Below are 24999 nucleotides of genomic sequence, written 5' to 3' on the forward strand. Positions count from 1 at the left end.
GCTGCAAGTTCTGCAATCCAAGTGTCTTCGCATTGTTACTAACGCGCCCTGGTACGTTAGTAACAGGCAAATACATGAGGATCTGGGGGTCCCTTTCTTTGCCGACCACATCAGAGCACTGACTGAGAGATTTGACTCGAGGTTAGCTGGTGTGGGGAACCCCTTAGTCCCGCAACTCGGGAGGCACTCGTGCCGAACGAGGGCTGCCAGAGGTCGCCCAAGGGCAACCGAGGGCGACCGATGTTCAGCAGGCCAGCCGAGGCCGTCCCCAAACGACGGCCAAGTCGGCACGAGTGGTTAGACTACTCGGCTACCCTGACTGAGGTTTTCCGTGCTTTTCCCCAGTTGTAAGGCGAATTCCAGGGTATAACTTAATAGGGGCACGGCCCGCCACCCCCCCCCCCCCGATCATTGAGGCCACCAGCTGAAGTGATCTCCCCCCCCATGCCGCAGAGGCCTTCAGCCGAAACGGCCACTCCCTCTCTGGGTTCAAACCCCGGAGATCCAACCAACCAAATTCCTTTGGACAACTTGCCTGACGGGATAACCTCCCATCAGCAGCAACAGATCGCAGTTTGAATGGTCGAGGCTCCCGCCACGACGAAACCCCGTTAGCGTTAGCAAAATTTCCGTTCTTATATTAAGACCGTTTACCATTTCCAGCAATGCGCCTTGTGTGCAGGAATGGTTTCACCTAGGCAGGGACGATGCTTGCGCTTGCGCAGGCCTCCGCCCTCAGTTAGCTTTTTGGTTGGTTGGCCTATTGGCATATTCATCGCCCTGATGACGGAGGCAGTATGACCTCTGAAACGTTGGTTAACATCGACCAGACTACACAGCGCAATAACCCAGAAGACGGATAACTAAATTATTTTATGTTATTGCTTTATTTCCGGTTTATATTTCCATTACGTTATGTTGGCACTCATTACCAGAGAGCGACAAATCATGGCTGGTGCAAATGTTCTCTGCACCAAGCTACTCTTTTACTGATTGGTCATTTGGGTCAGACCGCCATTTTTGAGAGTGGGTAAAGATGGAACCAAGTCTATGGGGTAATCTGTCTTGCACATAGCTGCGAATTAACACTTTTATGTCTACATATACATGTTACTCATATTTTATTGATTGTACTCTCCGGGAGAGTCTCAAATCCTAAATTATTGCATGTTTTTTCTCTGACTTCTTTCATCCTTAAATGGAAGCGAAATAACAACTGAACCAATAGTTTTATTTGTATCAAAATATAAAGTTTGTGATGCATTTGTATTGTACTTTATTTAAATTCATGTTTAGGAACGTTTTACAAAGCAGTGTGTCACCTATGTGCATGTGCACAATAATTCTACTTAAAAATAATGGGCTGCCACATCAGATGGAAATGTATTTAGATTTTTCAAACTTCTGTATAAAGAGCTGGTGTAGCTCAGTCAGTGTAGTAACTGGCTGCGGACTGGACGACCTGGGTCGATCTTCGACGGGGGCAAGGATTTTTCCCCTAGTCTCTGCTTACAGACCAGTTCTGAGGTCCACCCACCCTCCTATCCAATGGGTACCAGAGGTCTTTCCCAGGGTTAAAGCACAGCCAAGGCTTGATGCTTACCACTCCCTCCCCATCTATGCTGAGGTCAAAATGAGTAGTAGCTATACCCTCGAGCGACTACATGGCTTATAGTGGGACAGCTTTACTTTTATTTGTGTTACTGTATAATTCATGATTCATTATGTGACAGCAACCTTTTAAGATGTGAAATCTTTATTAAGACAAATGAGATGAAATGACACATGTATGATATATGAAGTTATCTTTATTAATCTTTAGCCATTTGCATGTCCCCTTCTTCTCTTGTGTATGGTGTGGTGGGACTGTGATTACAGGTTGGAGCTATCGTGTTTGCCAGACGAGATTGGTGGTAGGAGAACTCTTACCTCATGTGGGATAACTATGAATCACCATTAACTGGGCACTGTTCGATTATTACAATTTTATATTATTGCTTGTCACACTGGATTAATAGTTTGTTATATATACTATCAGTCACCAACTATCAGACTACTCCCAATCATGCACCCAGGAAGTGTAGCTATGCTATGTTTGTGTTACAGGTGTGTTAACAACAATTTATGAGATCATAAAGGCGATTAACGATTGTGTGGGAGTAGGACGAAATACTTATACGTCCTATCAGGTTATAATGGTAGGTATATAACAGATATAAAAGCAATACCAGTAAACAAAGATTTGAATATTTAGAATTGTAACTAACCTCTTTCTACAGATTTGGGTTGCAATCCTTTGGCATTTGAATCCAGCTGGCATCTGTGTTGTGTCTGTAAGATGCATTTTAATGTTATTATTCTATTTATGCTAATTTCTTGAAAGTTGCATCCTCCCTTGAGGTTATGTAACTAAAATTTTGCATGCTTTTATTAAATTGATTGTAAGCAAGGCCTTGTGTCAGGCTGATCACTCACCAAGGAGCCTACCATTGTCCAAACAAATCAATTATATGAATAAATAAACCTTGACATTTACGGGTAAAAGACGATATAGAGAAAGAAGAAGATGAAGATTGTAAGCAAAACAGGAAAGGAACTGGATCTCATTATGTTCAACAAAATATCAATGAAACTGAGGCTTGGATCACATTTGTGTAAGGGACTGGAAGATAGATTAACTGTATTTGCCCAAATGTGATAGGCACTTTTCTCATTCAGATGTCTTGTACAAATTTGACTGATAATTATATTCACAAATGTAATTTAGTTAAACTTGTGTGTAAATAAAAAATCGAAAGATTTAAAAACCAGTTTAATAACAGTAGTTTATACTGTTTGCAGAAAGCATTTCAATAAATATTTTGCAGCTCATGTGTAAGCTGGTACTTTCCTTCGCATAGGTCTTTCATAATTTGACTTTACAGTATTTTCTGGGGGGGGGGGGGGGGGGGGGGAAAATTACATGCTGCCAAATACCATATAAGTAAGATTTGAGGTTTTCACAGCAGTGAGTATGAAGATTTCTGTCTTCTGGGTTGTTTGGCTGTGTAGTCTGGTCAATGTTAACCAACGTTTCAGAGGTCATACTGCCTCTGTCATCAGGGCGCCCTGATGACGGAGGCAGTATGACCTCTGAAACGTTAGTAAACATCGACCAGACCACATAGCGCAACAACCCAGAAGACAGAAATCTTCATCGCCCTGATGACGGAGGCAGTATGACCTCTGAAACGTTGGTAAACATTGACCAGACTACACAGCGCAACAACCCAGAAGACAGAAATCTACCATATACGTATTTTGTAAACCGGACTTCCTTTGTAACTAAACATATTGACATATTGTTTTATGTAACACCAGTATTTTTTCATGTATTTTCAGATCTGACAGTGAAGCAGGGGACCCGGAGGATGCGGGGGACTCTCAGCCACAAGAACACACAAGTAAATTTTCTGTTGTCAGTCTGGTTGATAGTCAAGGCATCATTGCCACTAGTGAGAGTAATTAGATATATAAAGCTCCTCTTGCAATGAAACCTGCTTCTGCCTTGTCTCCAGGTCTTTATACTGTCTTGGAGAAGCAGTTAGCTGTTGTTAGACAGCTGCTGTTCCCAGATGAATCAAAGGAACTATTTGAACAAGCTGAGGCATCTGTTAGACCATTGGATGTGAATGCTGGAAATAGACGTGCATATTTACAGTATTGTTTAGAAAAGTATATAAAATAGGCTGTTAAAAATAATCAGAAATTTGAACAATTTCCTCCATTCATTTGTCTTAGGTTGAACTCCAGAATTCTCCTTTCATCTAATCTGAACTCTCTCTTGTGTAGGAAGTAATGCACACTCTTTCAATTCTTCGTAACAGAAAACTTCGTTTTTCATAATGCATAATAAACTTTAAATTAATGTATGTTGATGAAATATGGGTGAAGAAAGTGGGAAATTTAGAATATTGTATAATGAGGAGCTGCACGAATTGTACAGATCACCTAGCACAGTGAGGATAGGAGGCTCTAAAATGCATGGGGAAGGCAAGGGGTGCATGCAGGATTTTAGCATGGAATCCTCTCGGAAAACGACTACTGAGCAGACAAGAAGGAGGTAGGACAATAATATCAAGATGGATCTTAGGGAATTAGGCTGAGAGGATGATTAATGGATGGAGTTGGCTCAGGATTGTGGCTGGTGGCAGGCTTTGGTTTTGGACCTGTGGGTTCTGCTAACCAGGGAGTTAATTTGTTAGATGAAACCTCTAAAAGAAAACAGCAAAATAACAAAGCAAAAGTGAAACACAACAGTTTTTGTGCAGCTGAAGGTGACTAAATGTGCTGTTCAAGAGGCAATATGTTTGTCAGGTCACAATGTCAAATTCACTATATACACATCGACTACTTGTACATGATACAAAGTATTGTTGTTGGCATATTACAAAGCTGCAAATGCGAACACATTTATTCATTCCTGCTTTTCCTTTCAACTTTTAGACGCTTTTTATTTTTCTGTTTTATGCTATTTATCATTAATTTTTTTATTTATTTAGGCATTGGTACCCTAGGTGACTGCTTAACTTGTCTAGTGGTTGAACTGGCTGCAGGAAGTATGTATTTTTTATTTGCATTGTGTTGTAAAAGTTTAGGAATTTCAGGCACAATATCATTATCACATTTTGTCAGTGAGTGTGCTTGTCACTGATAGTAATTTCTATCTTTTCCTGATACCTGAGGTGAGATAGCAGTAGCCTTGAAATTTCATCCCACCAGCTAAATAATCTCAACTTTAGTAGCCAGGTTGTATGAAGACAAGGACAATCAGAAGGAAAGAATAAATGTTCATTCATTGTTTGCTTAGTGGGAATATTTCTCTAGACTATTTAGAAATTTTCCTTTTCTGTTTATTTTATAAATTAATTCCATAGTATTTTCTATATTCTTGTGTATGTGTCCAATTTTAATGTGTGTCGAGGAGCCCTTGTGTCTGATTGGTTATTACACATTTGCACGAATCTGTTCTCTCTCTCTTGTCTTAAATGTTCTGTCTGTTTGGATGATAGACTTCTTAGCGCACACTATATAATTTAATTGGTATACAAGGTGCTGTTAAAGATTCATGTAATTTTTAGAAGTGACCCTTGCTAAATACTGATAGTTGAAGATGTGTTAAAACATTGCTTGCAATAATTTCTCTAATTAAACTTAATATTAAGAAATATATTTTTATGTAGTTCATGGATGTAAAAATTTACAACATTTATCATGTAACAGTGTTTGGTTGAACTGATTACCAGCATTGTACTAGAACTGTGAGTATTAAGTTTGCATACCATAGATTAGAATCACAACTCTTGTTGCAGGGCTCAGGAGGGACTGTGGGTTTTGCAGTTCACAGCATTAGGGAGCTCATAAGAAGGTATGTTCATTCATCTATAATGAGTTGTCACACACTTGTGATTTTAATGATTAATGCAAAATTGAATTTTCAGGGACGACACAAAATTTTATTTCTGCTTGGCATTCTGATGCATTGTGTTTTTGGAATACCAGTTAATATTTAGGTCTTATGGCATCCTTTATGCTTATGTTTGTATGTGTGTGTTTATGCACACTTGTGCGTGCGTGCATTGTAATGGAATATTAAAGGAAACTATGTAGGCAAATAAATGCAAGAATGTTAACTATTCATGAATTTAGTCGTACCTTTTTTTGTGTGCAAATGTTTTGCACGTTTTCTAAAACATGTTCATGGTAACTGCAGGAAAATTAGAAATTTGATATAAATTGATTTAATATAACTGATTATCACATAATGGACATCTCAGTATCAGAAGGACATCCCATCACAAGACCCAGAGACTTGTTTCTGTCTTCACCCAGAATAATGTTAAACCAGACTTTGAAGGCTCAAACTTTTATTACTTGCATATTCCTACCTTGTTCAGGTGTTGTGTTTTGGTGGGTTGTGTAGCACAAACTTTTTTTTTTTGTTCTCTTACTGAAATTGTTTCTGTTGGTACAGATGTTTTATAATTTGTTTGTTTTTATTACTGTGTGTATGATGAAGTGCTGCTTGGTATTCCAAGGGGATAATTAGTAACACTGTCATCACTATTTCAGTGCCTTGCAGCCATCAGCATGATTCCTCACTCCTTGGCTTCAGTGGGTCAGAGCTCTGTTGTCATCCCTAGAGACATTACCAAAAAAAAAAATTTTGTTTAATGAAAATTAGTCTTTAAGTAGGTTTTTTACTAGGTGATTCTATTGGCCACTTTTCTTGGTGAGTGTGTGTTGTAAAAAGCACTTCAGTTTTCCAGGTGTTTGGTGTTATATAGTTATCTTTACTATTTATGTCACTGGACTGAACAGTAGCAAGCATTTTCTTGATTTAATCTCTTTTTAACTTCACTGTGAATACAGTTTATGTTATTTGACGATGATGTTTAAAAGCGTCGAATAGAATAGTAAGATTATGAATGGTATGTAAGAGTGGGTGGTTCTCATGACATTTGAAGACTCTGTATTATACTGGAGACTGTTTGCAAAACCACGAAAATACTTTTGTCAGTAATTTGAACCTCAGCTGAGATTCGAACAGGCGATACTAGGACACAAGCTTGCCCTGCACTTACATCTCTGGGAAGACGTGTGTGTCATTTTAATGATCCTGTCATCATCCAGCGTTCAGCCATTCCTTATGTTGTGAATCATGAGTAGACCTCATGTTTGTAGTTTGCAGTGCGCATTTTGTTTCGCTTTGCATTCCTTTTTTATTATTTTTTTAATAAGGATTGATATTGTTTGAGATCGAAATGTTGATTAAAATATTCAGATCTAAAAGAATTGAAGTGGTATGAAACCGAATAAAATTACGTAATGACTAGTTCAATAATTTCCACTATTTATCTCATTATTAGGATTATTAACCGATTACTTTTAGATAGGTGAGACATATAGTATGCGTAGGTGTGGTGATAAATGATTAAGAAATTTTGGCTGGAAACCCCCAGGTGGAAAAGGAAGGATAATACCAGGAACGTATCTTTCAGAGGTAAGGTTTGAAGGATTGGACAGAGTCCTATGTCGTTTACAGGTGACCGCTGTAATAAATCGTGAAAGTCGGGGTTGTCACGGTGGCGAGTATGAAGATGGCTCTCTTCTGGGTTGTAGCGCCGTGTAATCTGATATTAGTTTATCGACATTTCAGAGGTGGTTGCGGTGACTCAACGAGCATAATGGTGGACGCAGTAAGTACCTCTGAAACGTCGGTAAACTATTCTAGACTACATTGAGTAACCCCCTAGACCAGTGTTCTTCAACCTTTTAACACCCGCGGCCCGGCGAAAATAGAAGAAATATTTCGCGGACCGTCGTCAGCCAGAAATAAAAACCAATATAAATAGAATTTTATTTATTAAATCTAATGTTATAAAATTACAATTGTTGGTTAGTGCGACATCTGCTGCTGCTTTGTAAGCAAATTTGATATATATTGGATGCAGCGTTGTTTCTGAGAGACGAAGCGCTGCATTAACATCAATTCGATTTCTCTGTTTGGTTTTTAGTACTGACATAGCTGAAAAAGTCTTTTCACACAAATAGAAAGTCAAAAAAACGACCAACAATTTGATAGCTTTATAACTCAGAGATGGATATTCTTTATCGAGGGATATCCAAAATTGAGGCAATGATTGCATTTTATGTCTGGACACCAGAGTGACATCAGAAGACAACTCGATCAGTTTTTCTTTCTCACGAGGATCAAGTGCGCATGATTTTATATCTTCCAAAAAGGGATTATTAATCCAGAGGTTACCTTTACGCGGATCTTCATTTTCAGGGAAATAATTATTAAAGTTTTCAGCTAACGATCTTAAATGTTGGCTTATTATGTTGAATATGACTTTCTGGTTGATATCAGCAGCATTCAAAAATTCTCCCAAAAGTGGAAACATTTCTATATCTTCCTCTTGTACGCGACTATCCCAAAGAGCCAGCTTCTTTTTGAACGCATGCATTTTATTTCTTAGTGTAAAAGTATTCGTACAAGACCCCTGAACGGAAATATTAAGTTCGTTCATAAGGTTAAATATGTCCGGCATATACGCAAGCTTAGTCATCCATTCCTCATTAAATAAAGGCTCTACTAGGTCAGATTTTCGCTCTCGCAGAAACTGCTTTACTTCTTCCCTCAGTTCGAACGGGCGTGCAAGAACTCTCACTTCTGCATGGAGTAGGAGATGCTGGTGATGTGAGTCCATACTCTCACACAGTGTCGTGAACAGCCTCGAGTTCGTAGCTCGACTACGAATTTCGTTAATGATCTTCACAGCGTCATTCATCACAGTGTTTAGTTCAGTAGAAAGCTTCTTTGCAGCTAGATGCTCCCGGTGGATCACAGAGTGAGTGAACAAAACTTCTGGGTGCGCGACTTCCTTTATTTTCGCAACTACTCCTGAGCGACGACCAATCATGCTCGCAGCACCGTCCGTACACACACCAACACATTTGCTCCAGTCTAAGCCCTGTGCTTGAAAATACTCATGAAGAGTATTATATATCTCTGAACTAGTGGTCCGTCCATGTAAATCAAGGCAACAAAGAAGTTCTTCCCTTAAGTCTTCATCTTCACTGTACCTCAGGAAGCAAAGTAGGACAGCATGGTTACTCACGTCAGTTGATTCATCAAGTTGGATCGCGAAACATCTCGATTTCTTTATCCCCTCTACAACTTCCTTTTCAATATCGATGGCCATGTCAACAATTCTCCTCTGAATAGTGGTGTCCGAAAGTGGTATAGCCTCTAGTTTCTTAGTGGCTTGAGGACCCAAAATTTCTTGTACGACATCTAAGATGCAAGGCTGTGGCTTATCAGTGAAATCTCTATAGTACTTCGAATGCAAATGACGAGCCAGTTTGGACGGTTTCATGGCGTCATTTGAAAGAACTTCGGAACATATTACACACAAAGGCCGTGGCGATAGTTCACTGCCAGGGGCTACAATAAAACCAAGCTTAAAATATTCCTTATCGTAATGCCTAACAAAGTTTCCTTTTCTCTTTTTGGTTTGTATTGCACATTCCGAAGTATCAGGATATTTCTTTTTCTTTGTTTCTTCTAAACTTGAAGCACTAGTACTTGGCATACTTTCGGCACCATCACTAATTTTCTTCTGAATATTGTCCTTGCCTCTGCTGTTTATCCATCTTGTAGGGTTTCAAATTTTACGAAATAAATAATTTGTTTTCCGAAATTCCACAACACAATATTAAAAAAACAATACTTGTCGTCGACAGGCGAGCTGACGCAATACTGGCATTCGGCGGCCGCGCACTTCGTCTATACTCGTCGCGTGCAGCGCCCCGCTCGCCGCTCGCCTCGCAACAGTGGGAATTCCCCGAATCGTGTAGCGGTATAGTCGGGTGAAAGATTTCGCGGACCGGCGCCGGTCCGCGGACCACCGGTTGAAGACCACTGCTCTAAAGTACGTCTCACTGAAAAGTTTTCTTCAAGAATAGCTTTGACCTGTACCCATGTCTCTCGTTCCGTTCTAGCTAACAACCTATCTTTGGCATCGCCTGTGATTTTAGATTCAATAAATTTTAAAAGTAATTGTTGTTTGTTTGGATGTATTACTTGGATCGCAGCTTCGACTCCCTCAATAAATTCACGCAAGTGTTTAGGGTTACCATCAAATGTACGAGGAATGTAATTATCCTGATTATTTTCCAAATCATTTTCATCTGCTATTACGGTTGGACTAACCTATTATAGGTGTAGGGTGATTGAAGATGCACAGTTCGGGCTTCCAGTGATGGCTTCTCAGCTCCCCTCAGGGTAGAAGTCCCTCTCGTGGTGCAGGCTGCCAACGTTTATCACCAAAGATGTCCCTCGGGCTAATCTAGGGCTGCTGATGATGGCCTCCAATCACGGAATTGGCTTCAACAGTTGGTGAACAGGTACCACGGCGTCGTGTGGATTCCTCCGGAGCGTTGTTCCCTCGGGAAAGGCTTCGTCCACCTCGGTACAGACTCAAAGTCCCTCCGGCCTGGTCAACTGTCGATAATTCTGGAAGTCGGTAAAGTAGCTCTCCTCTATCCCACCGCTGCCACCATGAAATCTCTTGTGATTTCAATTGCATGTTCAACCGTGAATGTTGATCATCGAACATGTCTTTTAGTTGGGATAGTCGTTGGTTCGGAGCGGAGCTAAGTCCGGCTCAAGGAGAGTTAGAGGTGACTTCTTAACTTCCAAAAACACAACTCCAATTGAAGAAGGATTTATTAAAGGATATTAATGTAGTGCCCAGAGGCACTTACAGAATGTCCTGTTGAAACCGATACAAAGATACAAAAGAATGAATGAATGAATCCTATATTACTCTCAACATGAGTATTTATAATGCTCGTCTTAGGCGTTGGTCAAAGGAGTGGGGGCTGTAGCAATATGCACGTGGTGATGACACATGAGAGTTGCACAAAGACATTTAGTTCGTACCACTTGGTGACAACTCCAAGCATGTGTGCACTTTTGTGTTGGGCAGCCTTTGTTAACCTAGATTAGTCATAACCTAAGAATCGAGCCACATAATGTTATAATACAATAAAATTTACACTTTTAATTATACTTTCTTAGGTCTTTTATTACACCTCAAATGACTGTTAGTTTTCCTCATTCCTTTCAACTGCTTCCCGCAGGAACAAAGAAAAGCAAAAGCATGTTTTATTGGTTCAATCTCAATGGAGTTCCCACAGTTAATACAAGTCGCGCTGTACATCACCTAGCTTCGCTGACCTTGAAACATAAGAACATACAGTCGAAAAGTTACCACCTCCCAAATGAAAACTGCTCTTGTAAACTGTGTACCATTGTTCCACCTCGGAAAGGCAACTTGGTCCTTGTTGAGAAACGGTCCTTCGTCTCACGAAGGAATTACGCAGATTGAGGGTAAGATTTCACGTTCACACGGCGGCAGATAAGAAGATTGCTGTCTTCTGGGATGTCGCGCCCTTCCAATTCTTCACTGTAATCAATGGCGTGATCCATCCAACAAGTTTAATACCTAGGAAGTCCATACCGGCAACAGCATTGTTGGCCGAAATGTTTTTGAACATGAAACATTCAACTCCACCAGCGAAAACCTACGGTCAAGTTTAGTTCAGTTATCTGTGCACTAGAAGATAGAAACATTATCGCTGACTGAAAAGGACGCTCATATCATTGTCCGCCTTTGTTCGGAAGTAAGAAGCCATATAGCACGTTTCTCTCAATCTACTTTCCTGTACAATATATCAATCATGATGTGTGATGAACAATTTTCTTACCTTAATAACCTTCTGGAGTCTGTAGCAACAAGAGTGCCAAAAATTATATTACATAAAGCTGAAGAAATATTTCCTTCTCTGAAGAGGACCTCCGTAAGTATACAAACAAACATAATCAATAGTTATATAAAAAGGTCTCAAGTCGTTATGTTATAATGTGGTTGAAAAAAGATTTCCGTCTTGTGTTCATTTTGTTATGGCTACCATGAGCATGACCGCTACACAGTTAACAGTATGGAATTATCCTTTATAAACGAAAGAAGGTGTGTATGTATCTATGGGGATTGAATTTGAGATGTTTGTGTAAAAGGATATGTACCTTGGCATCACTACAGTAGGACTCCAGTAAAAAAAAATTTTCATCAACACATGGTTAATGAATTTTCTTGCCGCACATAACATTACAGCAGTTTCTTATATTCTGGAAATTTTGATGTGAAAAAGATTTGCGAGATACAATTTTATCCTGAAAATATTCAGTATTAGCTTGAGGGCACCCCACATTCTATTTCAGAATATGCTATTGTAAATTCTAATCCAGTTTATACCTGCATTTAATGCATATCATCTCAAGGAATTATGTTTAACTCATACTTTTACAGCAGAATTGTTATAAAATCAAGACAGAAAATGATGTTGATGTACTGAGTGTAGAAGATTCTGTTGGCTTGAGAATTGATGAGGTTTATTCACTATCAACTTTTTCAATAACAAAGGTAAGCCTCCTTTTAACCACATTATTTATGGTTCTGTACAAATGTATCCATACATGCATGCAGGTGCTTCTGTTTTGGGGGAACTGTTTAAAACAACATTTCTGCAAGACAATAATTGTATATGTGTAACAATGTGATATGTGGATTCGGTGAAAGATGAACCTCATTCAGACAGTGAGACTTGTCAAGATGGAAATCAGGTCATCAGTGTAAAAGCTAAGGATGTCTCAGATATAGAAATTGAGGAACTTCATGTTCCAATAACATTTCCAGTTATAAAGGATGAACGGGAAGTATGTCCCTTAAAGTGTCGCTTGTCCTCATGTGTGTCTATCCATCGAAATGAAAAAGTCACTGCTGATGATTAATTTTTGAAATTGTATCTAGGTTATGAATGTTATCACAGACAATCTTCTGACATTTGTAGATCCTGCGAATTATTCTACACATGAAATCAGAGCACTGTGTTTGTTTAGGCAGTACATTCAGGCTCTACCCCATCCATAACATAACTAATAGTTATAAAAAGTTCTCCAGTCATTATGTCATAATGTGGTTAAAAAAGATACCCGTCTTTTGTTCATTATGTTGTGGCTACCATGAGCATGACCACTACACAGTTAACAGTGTGGAATTATCGTTTATAAATGAAAGAAGGTGTGTATTTATTTATGGGGATGGAATGTGAGATGCTTGTGTAAGAGACTATGTACCTTGGCATCACTACAGTAGGATTCCAGTAAATTTCTTGTTTCATCAACACAAGGTTACTGAATTTTCTTGCCAGAGTTTCTTATTTTCTGGAAATTTTGATGGGAAAAAGATTTGCGAGATACAATTTTATCCTGAATATACTCAGTATTAGCTTGAGGGCACCCCATATTCTATTTCAGAATATGCTATTGTAGATTATCATCCAGTTATACCTGCATTTAATGCACATCATCTCAAGGAATTTTGTTTAACTCATACTTTTACAGCAGAATAGTGATAAAATCAAGACAGAAAATGATGTGGATGAACTGAGTGTAGAAGATTCCGTTGGCTTGAGAATTGATGAGGTTTACACACCATCAGCTTTTCCAACAACAAAGGATGAATGGAAGGTAAGCCTCCTTTTAACCAAATTATTTATGGTTCTTATCTGTTTGTTTGTATGTACAAATGTATCCATACATGCATGCTGTTTTTCGGTAACTGTTTTATAAAACAACATTTCTGCAACACAATAATTTTGTATGTGTATGGTGGTTTTACAGAACTGTATGGATTTGGTGAAAGATGATTCTCATTCAGACAGTGATATGTCTCAGGATGGAAATGTGGTCATCAAAGTAAAAGCTGAGGATGTCTCAGATATAAAAATTGAGGAACATCCTGTTTCAATAACAAAACAAGTTATGAAGGATGAACAGGAGGTATGTCCATTAAAGTGTCAATTGTCCTCATGTGTGTCTGTCCATCCCAATGAAAAAAGTCCCTTCTGATGACTAAATTTTGAAATTGTATCAAAGTTATGAAAAGTATCACAGACGATCTTCAGACATTTGTAGATCCTGATAATTATTCTACAGATAGATTCTGAGCACTGTGTTTGTTTTTGCAATATACTCAGTCTCTACCCCTTCCTTCTGAATTAAGGATATGGTATGCTGAATTACCAGATTGTACTCACAGTAGATCTTATTTAGGATAGATGTACCGGGTCTACAATTTATGAGGCTGCGGTCGTGCTTGCATTGTGTGGTCGGCCGGTGCTCTGTTGAAGTGGGCGGGAGTTGTGCGTGTTCCTCTGGTGGGTGACCTGCGAATCAGTTACAGTGCCGCTAGTAACAGCGAACTACAAATATTTCTCGTCACTGATACATGTTATTACATTAATTGTTCTTACCTTAAATCACAAAAGATGTTCTAAGTGACTTCCTTGTGCTTGCAAGCAAGCTTCACATCTCATTAACTTGTTTCGAAATACTCGATGAAGCTCTTCTTGGGATATTGCCGAAATGAATTGTCAAATTTTTCTTTAAGTGCTTCTGCAGTGTGCGGATAAATTGTAAACGTTATGTAAATTTTATACATAGACCCTTCTTCCGAGAAATGACCGATGAAGAAAAGACTTACAGTTTCTTCTAAATGTTTTGAACATGAAATTGGTAGAAATATGTTTTTATAAAAATTAAAACTTTTAAGAAGTGGTCATCTTGGTAGTTCAACTGTAAAGTTTGGAAAGTGGTTTATTGGAACAGTCATTATTACTGTAGACTGTACATCACTTTGTCTGATCAGTTAATTTTATTTGTTTTCTGTTACTTATTAAGGCATGAATATGTGCTGGAATTCTTATTGACAAATAGAGAAACCTACATGTTTTCAGTCAGTACATTTCTAAAAATCTGGTTTATTAATTTAGGTTAATTTTTTGAATTTATATTCGCATTAGCAAATCATGACTTCATATATCCCCACTTCTTGATACTTTGTCTCTGATTGGTTAACTCTTTGCTTGCCTGTTGCAGAAATCCCAATCATTTTGCTATAGGTTTTCTAATAACAAGTCTGGCTGGATACAAAGAACTTGAGTATGTATGTTATGATATAGGATGAGAATCCAGGGATAGTTGGCATACATGACTTTTCTTCTATTTCATGCATTAGAGATTTTTTTTTGAACCTCTTAAGTATCATGCTGTCATTAAGGAGTCCATTTGATATGTGTCCGACTTCAGCCTGACACGAAACCCAACTTTCTGTTACAAGTATCAAGGAACTAAATGAACTAGCAAATTTACATCTTCCTATCCCACTGCATCTAGAGTAATATATTTGCCAAGTTTGTGTGCTTACCTTTTAATACAGTGACCTACCATTCAAGAATAGAATACATTATGCGATGGAAGACCATGGGTTGAATTCAATGGCTCCAAAATATTTAATCTCTTGCTGTAAGTAGCCATCAAGTGATTGAACCAACAAATTTACATGTAGCTGTCCCTCTGTGCAAAAAAATGTGTTTATTATGGAATTCAGATCCAACTTGGTACAGAGTAAGAACCAAGATAACTGAGTGACTTGGGATTTATTGTTTGAGTATGATGCTAAATTGGGGGCTGAAGTTTGAGATCAGGGGCTCCAGATTATGTCACATACCTCAGTGAATTAACTGTTGTAAACTGCAATGTGGACTTCAAATTCTTGCACGCTCTCCACTAACTTTGGGTCAGGTAATGGGATTTGGTAGAAAAACCTATCATGTTGCTTTCAAACTCATTCTTCTTTTTTATGATAAGTTTATCATAATTCTTTTCTCTTTTCTTCAGCAGAGTCATCAGAAAGAACATGAACTTAAGCATGGTGGGGGACATCCCAATTCCTGTGATGTATGCAGTAAAACATTCTCTTTTCCAAGTGGTCTAAAGAGACATCAACTTACACATAGTGGAGAGTATCCATTCCCTCATGATTTGAAGATACATGAATGTGTACACAGTGGAGAGTGTCCATATTCCTGTGACATGTGTAATAAATCATTCACTCAGAAGAGTCAGCTGAAACAACATCAAGTCATACACAGTGGAGAGCGTCCATATATCTGTGACGTGTGTAATGAGTCATTCACTCAGAAGAATAATCTGGAACGACATCAAGTCATACACAGTGGAGAGCGTCCATATATCTGTGACGTGTGTAATGAGTCATTCACTCGGAAGAATAATCTGGAACGACATCAAGTCATACACAGTGGAGAGCGTCCATATATCTGTGACGTGTGTAATGAGTCATTCACTCGGAAGAATAATCTGGAACGACATCAAGTCATACACAGTGGAGAGCGTCCATATATCTGTGACGTGTGTAATGAGTCATTCACTCAGAAGAATAATCTGGAACGACATCAAGTCAGACACAGTGGAGAGCGTCCATTTACATGTGAAGTGTGTAATAAGTCATTCATTCGGAAGAGGAGTCTGCAAGATCATCAAGTCGTACACAGTGGAGAGCGTCCATATACCTGTGACGTGTGTAATAAGTCATTCACTTGGAATTGTAATCTGAAACAACATCAAGTCATACACCGTGGAGAGCGTCCATTTACATGTGACGTGTGTAATAAGTCATTCACTCTGAAGAGGAGTCTGCAAGATCATCAAGTCGTACACAGTGGAGAGCGTCCATATACCTGTGACGTGTGTAATAAGTCATTCACTCTGAAAAATAATCTGAAACAACATCAAGTCATACACAGTGGAGAGCGTCCATATACCTGTGACGTGTGTAATAAGTCATTCACTCAGAAGAGGAATCTGCAAGATCATCAAGTCGTACACAGTGGAGAGCGTCCATATACCTGTGACGTGTGTAATAAGTCATTCACTTGGAATTGTAATCTGAAACAACATCAAGTCATACACAGTGGAGAGCGTCCATATATCTGTGACGTGTGTAATAAGTCATTCACTCGGAAGATGAGTCTGAAGAGACACCTTTTATTACATGTGTGACAGATCATTCAGTCAATGAAGTCATCTGAAGAGACATTAGAGCATGTAACAAGGATAGTGTTCATGTTTCTGTGTGTGTATATGCACTAAACAGAGTGATCACAAGGATCATTAATGTATGTATTGGTGTTTTTGACGTAAATACGTCTATATTTTAGGGTCAGTGTCATTCGGCAAAAATGTAATGAAAAAGTGTAACTTCATTGTTATGTTACCTTGGAAACGTCAATTGTTTACTCGGCATTATTGTTACCTAGGAAACTTCATCTGTTTATCAACAAATCGACAATAATGGTTACCTAGGAACCGTTACATTACCTTACATTACATTCAGCTACCACAGACCCATAAATAAGCAAAGTCTTAATCAAACTTTACTCAATTGTAAAGCGGGTATAAAGGAAATATTTAGAATAAAGCCAATATATAAACTTCCTTTCCGTATAGACATATTTACGTCAAATATAATTTCTTCATCAAAAACCAGCGCAAAGTAAACTCTGAACGTAGAAGTGGATAATGTTTTTGTACCTGTATATGTGTATCGACGATGTCCACTCATGAAGTAACGCAAATTGGCATTTCAAAATCGCAACCAGATGTTAATTCTCCTGCGGAGCAAAGGCAGGCCCAAGGTAAATTAGGTTATTTTATTGTAGTGTTCAGTTTTGTGTTGGTTATGGTAGAGATATTTAAACATTCCGGCCCTCGGAAAACACTATGTCTTTCAATGTGTCCCGCCTGCCTAAAATGTTGACACCTCTGGCTTGAGTACCGAACTTTTTAACTAGAAATATCGAAACAATGGGCTCTGTAGTTTGCTCTGAGCTTTTTCAGGATTCGCCCAGATCGATTTAACCAACAATGAAGAAAATGTCAGCATCCATCAGGACCAAACTCGCTTATCACACGTCATATGTCTTGTATTCTACAAGCATCTGTTAAAGGCGAAAGAATAAGTAAGAGGTGATAGTGTGTTTCCGAAATAATCAGGATTCTGTCCTCTGGTTATGGCCTTGTAGTCGTAATTAATGTTTCAGACGAAAATGCTTCCGTCTTATCAGTAGAAGTGAATAGGCCTGGGATATACAATAGATAATTATACAGAGTGGAAAGATCAGAAACAATTGAGCAATACGATTGACCAATCACAGGTGACAGAGTCCTAGACCACTATATATGTTTAGAGCAGTGGGACCTCACTTCTGAACATGGAAGTAGCAGGTAGCTCAGAAACGTCGGTAAGAGTCTACAAGACTACACTTTATCACAATACATAACGCCATAACCCCGACGCCACGAAAACCTCAAATGTCATACAAAAAAAATCATTATGAACAATTTAAATTAAAAAAGAAACTCATTCTCACAGATACCAAACTTCGACAAAATTCAATGCCGCATTAACAAGTATCAGGTCTTTGGATCTTGCAATGAAATCGTTATAAACTGAGATATTAAATAGCGTGTATTTTCGGCCTCAAGTAATTATTTCTTCGTATTTTCATCATGGTTTGTTAGTTTATGGACAGTTCGTATGGTATGCAATCTGCAATAGACGTCTGATATTTGTACTGAAACAACGTGAATTAAATACTAATGCTTTATGAAAATCCAATTCTCCCCTTGTACAAGTAGGTTGTAATGAATCATTTAAACGATGTCAAATTTTACAATCACAGTCAGTACTGCTTTCCGATAGACTAGGTTTAACTGAGACATTCCATTTCATGGCGCTCCTGCGTGTTTAAGATTCGTGCTTGTATTGCATCCAGACCCACAGCCTCACATTGATGTTCCGTGTGTTGCTGAAGAATGAATTTAATTCGAACAAAGACAAGACTTCTCTTTTACATACGAACGCATCTAGAAATTCTTATCATTACTAGCCCAAAGCAACAGTAAACATTACCTCCAATATTTTCATAAACTACATCCTAAAATAAACAAGCTAAAACAGTAAATCTGTGTAAATGTGACAATATTCATGCATTCCAGCTTCTCGAAGACCATAAATCAAAAACTGTCAAAATATAATGAGGATGTGTCAAAAAACTTATTTTATTAAATCGTTAAAAGAATAAACTATGGTATATAGACCAATAAATATACTGAAATATTTACGACAAAGAGAGTGGCATGAAGGTTCATGCAGTAAGAAAACTATATCTTATTTAAGAGCAAAAAGAAAAAAGAAAATACCATGTTTTGAGTGCTTTTATTTCCATTCTGCTTTATAACACTCTTACAAAGTCTCGTATGTCTTAAAAAGGATAAAGCCTGCTTATCCTCATATAAGAACTAAATGAATACACTGAAACTAAGCGTTTTATTTAATGCTTAAACATTCCACAGTTCATAAATCCAGTCGTTAGAAACTGAGCACATAGGCAGAATTTAATAAGACCTTATAACACACTGTTCTTTGTCATAGGCATAGAAATATAATGAAAGTCGGCTTTAGTTGGCATAGATGGAGAAAAATGTTAATTTTATTTTGTTGGTAGAGATTCCATAAGAATTTTTTTTGATCGCCAGCATAGACTCTGAAACAATAGCCTAGATCAAGACGTCTAAACACCTAATCAACTGCAAGTAATTAATAATCAACACCCAACAACATTCAGTCTCCCTAAGAACTACTGTTCATATAAAATGCCTTTGCTTATAACAAATGCTGTTCTCCTTCAAACGGAAGCATTCTATTCATCCCAAACCCAAAACAAGTTAGTCCCTGTGTCTAAACGAAAGAAAGCAACGTGAAACACTTTGATGTAGGATTATGGCTTTCATTTTACGCTGAAACAGACTGTACTTATCCTCTCTCGCTCAGGACAATCTTTGTAGTGTTAGTGTGTATATCACTTACTCTTAAGAAAAGACGGGAATGCTCACGATAATGTTAGCTGCCGGGGGGGAAGTGGCTTCAATGTAGCCGGGTTTGTTCTTATTATTTCACTGTGGCCTGTTATTTATAAGGTAGTGAGAAGAGCTTTATTAGATTTTAGAAGAAGTCAGGAGATCAATGAGTATAGACGGAGCTTTGTGTACACTGAAGATGGTGCTTTCTGTGTTGCCTAATCCGATCCCAAGGTTATGTGTGGCTCTAATGCTTAAAATAATTGTCAGCAAGAACAGTAGGGGCCTGGATAGCATACAACTGTCTAAATCACTGCCTCGCCTGAGAGTCCCTATTGCAGATTTCAATGTTAATTCGTGTGTTTCATTAAAGACAGGGAAAGATGCTATGGTTTCTCAGCTTACACATTTGGAATATCTTGCAACAAAAATAAAAGTCAACGTTAAAATTGATTTTTATTTTCAATCGAATCTAATGTGCAGATAATAAACTGGTAAGCATAGTTGAAATAAGAACAGGCCTGTGACTGTATTTGTTTTTCGTAAAAACAAAACAGTTTAACTAAGTTTCTGTTTACTTTGATCTGATTTCTTTCATGTTAGAGATAGCATGGGCTGGCGTTACAGTTTCTGAGAAACAAATATTTTACCAACTCAGTAAAGCAATGTTAACAAACTTCAAGGTGCCATGTGTTTTTTAAGTTTTAAATAATAGGTATGTGTGGAAAAAATAACTAATTTCAGCGGTATCACTCGCTGAATGCCTAATGATAAAGAGCAAAAGCACTGACCACGTAGTTTTGAAGAAGTTCAGTTATGTCAAGTTCCAAAATTATTGGTTTTTCTCCTGTTAAAAATGTTCGATTTTAAACACGTCAAGACAATATGCAAATTGAATTGAAATAAAAAATAAAAGGATAGCAACATCTGATAGAAAATTCACAATCACTAAATAAACATCAGTTACCGTGAATAATTGATCACATAGAATCATTATGTTTTGATAAATGACGGCTTAAATTTAATTTAGAATTTAGCCCTGTCACAACTGGCTCGTATATATCTGAATATATATTGTATTTATTATTATAAAAATACGTCAGTATTTAAACAATAAAACTTTCTGTTTCATAATCAACAAACTTTTCACTAAGGCGATATTCAATTCCAAATATGAATGCTTGGATATTATAATCATAGCATCACTGCATTCAACAATAAATTTCACAACAGTTGAAGATGCCTGTCTTCTGAGTTGTTGCGCCTTGTAGTATGGAAGAAGTCCATGCTGCCTCCTTCATCAGGGTGATCGCCCTGATGATGGAGATAGGAAGGACCTCTGAAACGTCGGTAAGCTTCTACTAGACTACACGGCACTACAACCCAGAAGACAGCCATCTTCAGACTCACCGCCGTGTAAACCTCAAGTCCTACAGAAACAAGAGCTACATCGTTTTTCATGGCCATTGTAGCCCTAAAAATGGAACCATATGAGTATGAACACGTCTTTTGATACATTATGCGTTGATTAAATGCATAGTGAACTCTGAAGTCACGAGGCGATGAATAGGTAGTGTATCTACGAATCAAAGAGGGTGAACTTTTATAAAGTGGTTGGACAACGTCTAAAGAGTCCTCCTAGCAGGGCAGTGATGACAAGAAACAAAATATGCGTGCAGATTTCTCATAATATTGATCTCGAATCTGCCAACATACAAAAAGTAAATCACACCAAGTTATGTACTTTGTAGAATTACTTGTTCCGTTTTATATAAATTAATATTATTATGCCAAAAATATGTTTTCAATAAATTGTTACAGCATTTTGGATTCATTTCCTACCTGGTCATTTTGCTTCCTTACTAAACTAGTTTCTTTCCCAATCATATCTGTGCTTATTCTTTCAATTTTAAGTCAATTTATACAACTCATAAATAAAATTATATATACCGCACATTTTATGCTCTTATATCATGCACGACAAATTTCAAATCCCTTACGTCTTTCATCAACTCAATAACCTGCAATTTCTTTCTAAATAAACTTTATATAGAGTGAATGGTCAATTCCTTAGAATTTTTTCTGCAGTCCTGTAAATGGTACTGGAGTCTCTTGTGCCACTCTTCTTTTCAAGAGCTTGATATGGAAATGCAGGGAGACCGCAATTTATTCTGTGCATTAGCGGGCTAAGAGCTGATTACTGATTCATTGTATACAGCAGTGGTTCTCAGCCGGTGTGTCGGGAGCTTTAGCCAAGTACGCCGTTAGGCTTTGAATAGGAGAATAACTGTATAAAATGCAATTTTTCCTTGAACCTCTCAATGTCCACCACTGGACATAGGTCTCCCATTTCGGGATTTTAGCCATACACTACCACGCTGGCCAGTGCGGATTGGTAGCGGACAAACATCCATGCCTTGAGTGGGACTCGAACCCACGGTCGCAGCAGTCAGGCGCACTAGCATCATGCCTCAGACCGCGTGGCTACTGCGGCCGGCATAAAATGCAATATGCAGATTAAAAAATCAAGTAATTGTTAATATCACATTATTATCCGTAACTGAGGCCATATCCAACCGAGACTATGATGTATACAACAAAGCAGTAGTGTTCTTTATAGCATCGCGGAACGAAAATCCATCCACCATTCCTTTGCGATGCAGCGTAAGAATGAAAAGATCGGGTCGAAAACGTTAAATTAAAAGCCTTGGAGGCATAAAACCAAACACAGCTGTTGGCAAAACTGGTTAGAAATGGAAATAAGATTTCGATTAATTACACAAATTAATTATTTCAGTCATATCTTAATAAATATTATTAATTGATAAAACCTAAAATATAAAGAAATTTAGAACAATGATATTTCTCATACGTGTTTGTTGTTTCCTGCTGTTCGTAGTTATCATTATTCATCTATTTGTTTTGTAATTAAGTAACTAATTCCCTGGTAGCAGAACCCGCAGGTCCAACACCGACAACACCAAAGCCCGCCACCGGCCACGATCCTGAGCCAACTTCATCCATTTGCCATTCTCACAGCCTACTTCCCTAAGATCCATCTCAATGTTACCCTACCATCTCCTTCTTAGTCTGCCCAGTGGTCGTTTTCCGAGAGGATTCCATACCAAAATCCTGTATGCACCCCATGCCTCCCCTCCATGCGTGCTACATGTCCAGCCCATCGGAGCCTCCCAGATTTCACTATCCTCACTATGCTAGGTGCCCCGTACATATCATGCAGAACCACGTTATGCAGTATTCTAAATTTACCACTAATTTCATTCCTCCCAGGTCCAAATATCCTCCTGAGCACCGTTTTCAAACACTTGTAATCTACGTTCTTCCTTTAAGGTAGAAAACCATGTTTCACAACCATACGAGACAACAGGCAAAATTATTGTTTTAAATATCCTGATCTTCAGTGTTTTTGATAGTAAACGAGTTGATAACAGTTTTTCAATTGAATAAAACCAAGCGTTCCCCAAATATATTCTTTTCTTAATTTCATCATGGACCTCATTTCTATTTGTTATTGTTGTTCACAGATACTTAAATTTTAAAACCTTCTTCCTGCTTGTCTGCCTGCTGGCTGCTTGTTGACCCTGGGTTTGAACATATGGCACAATGAAAAAGCAATTGGGGCCTACATATCGTCTGTCACTAGGCAACTATGTGTGACTTATTGCAAGAAGTGATCTGTCTGATAGTCACATGTCTTATCTTCATGTAAATAACTGAAAACCTTGTGACATTACACCTTTTCTTTTTAGAAGACAACTTAGGCTACAGGATCACGTGACTGCAGCGAACGTACAAGTGTTCTTTGCAAGCCTAAATGCAAATAATTATGTAGCAAATCTCAAAGTCCCTCTTGACACTAATTTCTTTTGTCACACTTTAAGGGAAAAGGTGAATTCTGAAGCTAATGTCATCCATAATTTTTCTCTTAATACTCAAGACTGCCTTTTGGTTTCCTGTCTTCCTGACATGCAAATTGTTCTTACTTGTTGGCAATATTCTGAATAATGTTTCTGTGTGATACTTGGCCCCTGGGCCACTTTCTTCTGAATTTCCTCATGTTCTGCTTACCTGAGTCACACTCATACAAGATTCATATAAAGACACCTGATGCCGTAGCTTCAGCTTGTCCGCGTCCAGTGCAATGGAAATCTTGCACAGTCCTGGGTTAGACTTTGATGTTTCCTCTTGTCTCCTCTGCTGACTCTTGTCAAAATTCACTCACTGTAACAGCAGCAGACACCAAGCAGTGACTGATGGGCCACGCCAAGGCTCATCCACGGAATAATCCGTGTTTGTGTGATGAAATATGTAGTTACATTATGTTAGTAGACAGTAAGCTTCACAGCTCAATTTAAATTTAGATTTGCCTTCCTGTACAGTTTCTTCTGTGTGAACTTCATGTCTACCGGCAGAATTCTGTAGTTTTATGTGTAGGCTCATGAGTGTAAGGAGTTCAATTTGCCAGTGAAACGTGACTTGAATCTTCTGTGCTTATGCAGGATCTGTCCGAGTGCTTCATGAGGATGAAAGAGCTCTCTCGGAAGAGGGGAGTCATCTCGAACAGAACCAGGTTCATGCTTTAAGACGTGATAGACCTCCGGAAAGGCAAATGGGTCCCAAGAAGAAGTAAGTTGACCCCCAAGACTATCCACCAGATCGAGAAGGAAGCAGAGGAGGGAGATTAGACGAGCAACTGAGACTAAATTCTTCGCCCGTCACCTCGTCTTTGAGATGATAGGGCCTTAGAAAACAGAAAGAACAGCAAACAGCCATATGGGGCTAAAACCTGTGTATAATATTAAATTGTAAATAAATGTTTGTATTCGATAAACGTGGTTGGCTGCTTTTGTTTTTTCTTATGTTACTGCATGGTGTGATCGGTATTAAGAAAGAGCAGTCAGAGGACAGTATTTGGACAAGAAGACTTTCCACTCAAGTGGTTAATATTTTGAAGGTCAAATAAATACTTAATAGTTACTACTCATCTGCAGACAAGCTATTAGGGAGCTGGTCAGTTTCCAAGCTGAAATCCCCTGAAGCATAAATGGAAATAAGAAGACAGTAGACGTAAACTTGCAAGAGCACAGTCTTTGTTAGGTGGTCTATCCAACCTTTTTTGTTCGCGTGCCCCCAGATATAATTTCTCTTCTACTTTGTACCCCAAAAGTTGTTGGTGTATAATTCAAGTTATACATAGTATATAATCTATATCTAAAATAAATTAAATAAATTACATCAAAAATAATATATTAAATAATATGTTTTAAATGAGAAAAAGGAGAATCAAGCTATTAAATAACAAATATATTATTTCCTATCATATAAAAGTTAATAAAGGGGCAAAGGTATTTTAGCAAAGCAAAATTATATGTTTAAATATTTTATCAGTTATTAATTAATGTGGTTCAGACCTGTTAATGAGCTTGTTTCTGGCACGCCAGCCCCTCAATTCGGGGACGAATCTTCGTGAGTGCGAGGATCAGAGATGGTTCTGGGTTCAAGCGGTTCCTGCGTTTCATTTTGATTGATGTCAGAAGCCTTTCTCACACAAATACGTTTATGAGACTGGCAGGAGGTGTGAAATGGCA

General features: G+C 38.2%; 1 protein-coding gene and 1 long non-coding RNA gene across 6 annotated transcripts; both read left to right on the forward strand.

Annotated features, from left to right (window-relative positions):
* The first annotated feature begins 11111 nt into the window (after positions 1-11111).
* Positions 11112-21215, forward strand: LOC110839884 (uncharacterized). Of its 5 annotated transcripts, none has more exons than XM_087353285.1 (5): positions 11112-11409; positions 11919-12032; positions 13013-13138; positions 13292-13450; positions 15350-21215. In XM_087353285.1, the coding sequence occupies exons 1-5, from the start codon at positions 11290-11292 to the stop codon at positions 16529-16531; spliced, it is 1701 nt and encodes a 566-aa protein (XP_087209411.1). In that variant the 5' UTR covers positions 11112-11289; the 3' UTR covers positions 16532-21215. The 5 variants fall into 5 exon arrangements, with proteins under 5 accessions (XP_087209411.1, XP_087209413.1, XP_087209414.1 ...); XM_087353287.1 differs by having other exon boundaries at positions 15353-21215; XM_087353288.1 differs by having other exon boundaries at positions 13016-13138.
* On the forward strand, positions 17052-24184 carry LOC147872984 (uncharacterized). Its single transcript, XR_015536297.1, has 2 exons — positions 17052-17166; positions 23911-24184. It is a non-coding gene; the product is annotated as an uncharacterized LOC147872984 (long non-coding RNA).
* The last annotated feature ends 815 nt before the right edge of the window (positions 24185-24999 follow it).

This window comes from Zootermopsis nevadensis, unplaced genomic scaffold, assembly GCF_977971745.1.
Source record: "Zootermopsis nevadensis isolate Lab colony 2312 unplaced genomic scaffold, Znev_1.0 Znev_ptg000022l, whole genome shotgun sequence".
In the NCBI taxonomy this organism is placed as follows: Eukaryota; Metazoa; Arthropoda; class Insecta; order Blattodea; family Termopsidae; genus Zootermopsis; species Zootermopsis nevadensis.